Source organism: Oreochromis aureus, linkage group 3 (genome assembly GCF_013358895.1).
Source record: "Oreochromis aureus strain Israel breed Guangdong linkage group 3, ZZ_aureus, whole genome shotgun sequence".
Taxonomy (NCBI): domain Eukaryota; kingdom Metazoa; phylum Chordata; class Actinopteri; order Cichliformes; family Cichlidae; genus Oreochromis; species Oreochromis aureus.
Genome location: NC_052944.1, coordinates 134239606 through 134246024, shown reverse-complemented (window position 1 = coordinate 134246024; position 6419 = coordinate 134239606). Strand labels below are relative to the sequence as shown.

Here is a 6419-nt window from a genome sequence, read left to right as displayed (position 1 = left end):
AGCCTGACATAACAGATGATACTGAAGCAAACAATCAGTCCAGACTGAGTTCTTCATCGTTGGTACCATTGCTTTGTTTTTAGGCAGCAGGAGTGAAACCTGAAGAAAACAAAGTGTAAATGTTGATGAAGTTTAGACTTTGCCAGCACGTCTCCTCTGCCTGCAAACGATGGAGAGAGATGTTAGTGAAGTTTAGAGACAATCAGAGGAACTCAGCCAGACCAGCTGCTGCTCCATCTACAGGTAGAGAGCACCACCCACGTGTCTTTAGGAGAACCAGAGTCACAAAGTAACAGAGTGAAGAGAAGCAGATGAAGCACAGAGGACACAAAAAGGAAGGAAACAAGGAAACAAGGTCTAGAATAGAATAGAATAGAATTCAACTTTATTGTCATTGCACATGTCACAGGTACAGGGCAACGAAATGCAGTTTGCATCCATCCAGAAAGTGCTTTAGCCGTGATATAGATATATTACAATATATATTAGCAATAATAGAGATGTGTAAGTATATTACAGAAATGGGTCTATTATGGTATGTTATAATGTAGACAGTATGAAGTATGTTATGAATATTCTATAACTATAAGTATGTACAGGCTGTAGTGAGTACAAGCTATGTACAGGCTATGAACAGGATATAAATATGAAATGAAAACTATACAGAAATCTGAGATATACAGTTATACAGAAATGTGAACTATGTAAGTTATAAACAGTTGTAGGATTAAAAATTATCTGTGTCCTTTCAAACAAGCATCAAGGTTTCATATCTAATGAATATAAAGCTGTGACCTAGAACCAGCTGGAAACACACAGTTCAGACAGAAGTGATTTTATCACAATATATATCAGGAAATCATTCGGTCTTCATGGATCCACATTGATGACATGGCACAGTTACTTCCTGGTGTCACTGGTGTGTCAGGGTTCCTGGTGTTCGCCCAGTGTTTGCACTTGTTTCATGTTTATTCACCTGTTCACATTTCCTGTTTCCATGTTTGCTTCCTGTGTGTTATTAGTTCAGTTCTGTTCAGCTGTGTGTCCCTAATCATCATCATCAGCCAGAGTATTTAAACCCTCAGTGTCTCTCTGCTCAGCGTCATTGTTGATGTTAATGTGCTCGACTCTGTACGTGTTCGCTTCAGTCGTTTCAGCTCAGCCAGTCATCCTGTGTTCGTGACAATAAACACCAGCCTTCACCTACCTGTGAGTCCTTTCCTCACCCACACGGCAACCACTGACATGATGGGGACCACCTGCTTTGGGAACTGGTCCCAGTCGGGCTTGCAAACCGGCAGCTCTGCTTGGAAGTGTTTCCAGAACCTGGAGGCCAACAGGAGCTGATTCAAAGTTGCACAGAGCCCATTTACATGCAGCCTAAGTTATGTTTGTTTTGTTATCATTGCCACATGTCCCCACATCACATGCAGCCAATCATAAAGTTACTCAAAATAGAGCTCAAGGATTTTACATTTGCACCATTTCATTCTTGTGATAGTTAAACTGAGTTATTAGGATAAAATCCTTTTCAAAACAGCCAAATAAACATGCCATAAAAACAGGCATGTGTCTGACTGTGTCAGCTAAGTTATTAGTTACAACTCACCCAGCCTTTTCATTGGCTGTCCTCTTACATGTGACCTTGGCTACATTTTTGCTGAGTCAGATCTGTGAAAGTGTGCGCAGAGTTTTCTCAAAGATTTCTCCACCCTGAGGTCAAGGGTCATCTCTGTCTCACACTCAGTACAAACCACCAGCATCACTCAGTCTGCAAGTGTCACATTAGTCGACTGGTAGTGACGGTTGTGCCGATGCAGTGGATTTACCACATGTGAACTTACTGCAGTATTTTGACAAAGATGTGCATTCAGATCTATCCAACTGAGCCTGTCTTGGATCAGCACCACCACCACAAGCAGCCCTCTAACATCACACCTCAGCCTGTGGAATATTCACCTGTTAGTACTGAGCTGGAGAAAAATTGAGCCTGTCAGCCACAGATCACTAAACTGTTGTCCTACAGACAACTCTGCAAACACATCTTTACATCCTGTCACACATCATTTGCACCTCTGCCTTTGGATGAACTTTAGCAAAGGCCACGTATTAAAAAACAAACAGCCAATTGAAAAGCCTGGCTGAGTGAGAACACAAACAGGTTACAATATGTACACAAGGATCTCCACACAATTCAATTCAATTCAATTTTATTTATATAGTACCTAGGGGCCTAAGGGTACATCTTTCGCCATCTTACAATGCTGTGATTGCAGCCATTCCCCAACTCTCTGTGAATGGTACTCATGGCCATTGATCAGTGTTCTTTGATCAGTGGGTTTTGGTCAGTGATTGTTGATCAATGGTCATGGGAATTTGCATAATTATGATTAAGGAACTGACCTCACAGCCCATTGTTCCTTCAGTGGGCTGGTTTCAGTCATTATGCAAATGTACTGTTTATAAGGTTTGGGGAAACCTGCAGTCAGCTGAGACTGAAGAAGTCACTTGGATGAGTGACGAAACGTTTCTCCCACAAAACGCTACGTCCAGATGAACAGATTCAACTTTTGGAGACTACAACCGTTGTTGAGGTGGGTCTTCTTTTAGGAGGGAAGCAGGATCATCATGTGCACTGATAGAATCCAGCTCCCCGCTGTGTTGACCGAAGTCCAAAGGAAAGATAAAGTGTAGCCCAGTACAAGGCTCCCCAACTTCACCTTCTTGATTCCGATCCTAACTCAGCATACCATGAGTAAGCAGCTCACAACTCATAATTCAATCAGTTGATCCATGGTGAAGGGTTATGACTTCTCCTCTTGCCGTCCCTCGCTCGTCTTCTCACCACGGATCTTCAGTCTCTTCTCAACCTACTCACCGGCTCGGGACTAGAGGAAAAAGCCCCTCTCCGCTTTTGCCTCCCCTCTTTATACACTTCCATGGACCTGTCCAGACATGTCTGGACATCTTCCAGATGGAAACACCATCTATGGACATGTCATGTTCCTCTTTAGGCCCCTTTGACGCACTTGCATGACTTGCAGTTTTGGTGCATTTCTTATCTTCCACTCCACCCAACAATGCTGCAGCTCAACTTCCCTAATAACTCTTAAGTTTCATACAGACAGAAATTACTACTCCTTTTTCTAATAAATTTAATAAATTTGTCCATATTTCCAGAAATGAGAGCTGCTCCATCCAAAGTGTGATGGATGCCGTCTCTCCTAACAAGACCAGGTTTCCTCTAGAAGGTTTGCCAATTATCTATGAAGCCCACATCGTTTTTGTGGAACTAAGTGCTAAGTAATTGAAGCGAGATCGATCAGCTGCAGACCAGACAACAAACGACGGAGGCACCAGACAAATGCAATCAAACGATGAGTTTATTAACACAGGAGAGGAACCATCAGCATATGTCTTCCTCTGACAAAAATATATTGAATGCTGGTTTTATAGCATAGAAAATTGACGCCCACACATACACGTCAACACAGGTCAAAAATACATTGTTTACAGACATGAGCACATCTCGTACATCTTAATAACTATAAACAGACATGTAACTTCTCTTTTCTATAACACTTGCCTTTTAAGGTAATAAACTTCAAGCTTCGGGATCGTTAAGAGCTAATAATTGACCCTCATCACCAATCACTAAGTAAACTGAATTGCAGCAGGTCTCAAAGAGAAGCAGAAGACACTTGGGCCTTCGCTCAGGCCTGCTACTAGATTTAATGTGTATTGTAAGCATTCATGCAATTAACCTGCTACGTTCTCATCTTTCCTCAACATGTATCACCTGGACACTCTCACCAGTGAAGCTTAAAACCCTCTTGGATGGAACATCAACTCTAAACAAGCACAGATATGCATTGTGTATAAAATGAACTAAACCTGTGAATAGAATGAATGTGATGACAAACATATTCAATGCAATATGAACCCTGTAAGAAATATTACTGATAAAATAATACTGTAAAACATGTTATTAATGCATTTATCATAAGGCAGGTTATGTGGTAACAATAAATGAATCTCTGAATCCCAACATAATACATAAAATAAAAACAGTTTTTCATCTTTGTTCCTCTGAAGCAGCTGTATAACCAATCTGGTCCTTTTTGGCCATTTAAAATTGCCTTAAACAATTATTGTTATATTTGTTGCAGTTTCTACTCCTCTCGGACAGACGACTCTTGAAAAGACATTTTAAAATTTCAATGTGACTTTTAACTGGATAAATATCGGATATATAAACGTCCCTCTGCAAAAAAAACCCCGTCTACCTCGTGATAGGAATGTTTTTGTGGCTCAAGATGACCTGATATCTTTCATGATGGATACATTTGACACATATTTCACATATTACAGACCAACAAGTTATTCATAGCAGTTTAAATACGGGGAGTCACTTTTGGGCCCAGCAGATAAAACAGAGCCAATATTTCCTTCTTTATTTAAGTGACGTGTGTCACAGATGTGACCTAGTAAAGTGTAACTGAACATTAGTAACGTTATTAACACTCTCATGGCGCGCTTTGGAGTTAGCCTCAGCTAAAGTAATATACTAGCAAAAAACTATTTCCAGGCTCAACTTCCATCATACAGATGATGCTCGTGGCAAAAGAGTAATGTTCAGAAACCTTTTCATTATTAAATCTGTTTCTGTTCATGAGGAAATTATATTCAAACTGATTAAATAGACATTTATCAGTAGTTAGCTGCTCTGCGCCCGTCTCAGTGTGAAGTGAACTGGAGTCTGTGTGTACTGGATCTGGATTCATCGTCGTCCCTCCAACAGCGACACAGCGATCACCAATTGGTGATAACGACCTACCGAGCCTGCTAGCAGGTGCAGGAGGGCCATTCTGAGCCACAGTTATGGGGCTGATAACTGCTAATATGATGGACTGATAACTCAGACTGAGGACTTATTTTGAAAGCCAGAGTTTGTTGAAGCCGTTTCCTGGAGGACCCTGAACAATTAGAAAAAAGTGGTTTTAAAACACTTCATGTCATCTGTGCTCATTAAACTGAAATCATGTAGTTCATCTTCTCACCAGCAGAGGACAACAAATCACCATCAATGAAGAGTTCAAGGAGATGTCAGTGACATCAGAGCTGTACGTATTGATCTGATCAATATGGAAGTTCATGTTTCTGTGATTGGATCCGTTTTTAAAAGCAGCTGTTTTTATACAATGAGAGAAACATGAGAGATGCTGAATGTACTATTACTATTGGATGTCCACTTATTCAGCCATGATGGAAACATCCCATTAAGAAAGAGAAATCAAACATTTGGATTCATTTTAATGAGCTCAGACTTGTTGAAAATGCAGAGGAGCTGGTTGTGAACTGAGCTTCAGAGAAACACAACATACTGATATTCACTGTGAAGCTTAAAGTGGAAAAAGACTGAAAAACAACATGTGGATCCTGGAATAATGGGAGCTTCCATCTTTAAAGGACTGAAGAGGAAGAAGTTTACAAGAAATCATTTAGAACAGTTTAAAAAATTGAATCCATGAATCTGAAAACATGTTTCTGGGTGAAAGAGACAGATATGTACAGACTGAAGTATCTGTTCAACAGTCAGAGTGTTTCTCTAACAGGAGGACACTCTTTACATTCAACTCAACACAGGGACACTGAGGCACCAGAAGAGACATAAAATCCGGGATAAAGAGTTTCAGCAAATGTGGTGTTGAATGTGTGGAGGTGGATCAGAGTGTCAGAGGAGAGTCTGTAGAAGGACAGAGTGCCAGCAGGACAGTCCACATACACTGCTGCTCTGTTAGAGACAGAGGAGGAGGAGATGAATGTTTCTCTGTTATTCTGCCAGACAGAATGAGGGCCATTATCAGTGCAGTACAGACTCCAGGACTGATCATTCCATCCAAACACACATTCAGCACTGTCTCCTTTCCTTCTGATTCTTCTGTAACTCACTGATATGTAAACGTATCCTCTCCACTCGACCTCCCAGTAACAGCGACCAGTCAGACCATTTCTACACAGCAGCTGAGGATGAACATCAAATCTGTCTGGATGATCAGGATATGACTGAACCTCCTCCACATGTGTCACCTTCCTGTTGTTGTCAGACAGTTGGAGGTTTGTGTTCACTGTGTTTGTGTCGATTGTGAGTTGACAGGAATCTGATGGAGAGAACAAACACAATCCAGCTGCAGTTATTGATCCATCATCTGTTCATTGATTGACACTTTGATGATGACTCCTGAGATCAGAGATGTGAATGAGTGATGTGACAGTTTGAAGATGGTTGAATGTGTGCTGCTTTGTTTTCATGAATCACATTAAAAACACACTTACACTTCCTCAGACCTGGTCTCAACCATCGGACTCCAGCAGGCTCCACCCTGAAGGGGGGTGTCAGACCAGCACAGTCAGCATGG

The 6419-nt window shown here is 41.2% G+C and overlaps 1 protein-coding gene across 1 annotated transcript; it reads right to left on the bottom strand.

The window, feature by feature from the left end:
• Positions 1 to 5515: 5515 nt before the first annotated feature.
• On the bottom strand, positions 5516 to 6153 carry LOC120439503 (neoverrucotoxin subunit alpha-like; the record flags this gene model as incomplete). The annotated part of the gene is made up of 1 exon (XM_039610552.1): positions 5516 to 6153. A coding segment is annotated over one exon (516 nt), but the record flags the coding sequence as incomplete, so codon positions are not given.
• Positions 6154 to 6419: the final 266 nt, after the last annotated feature.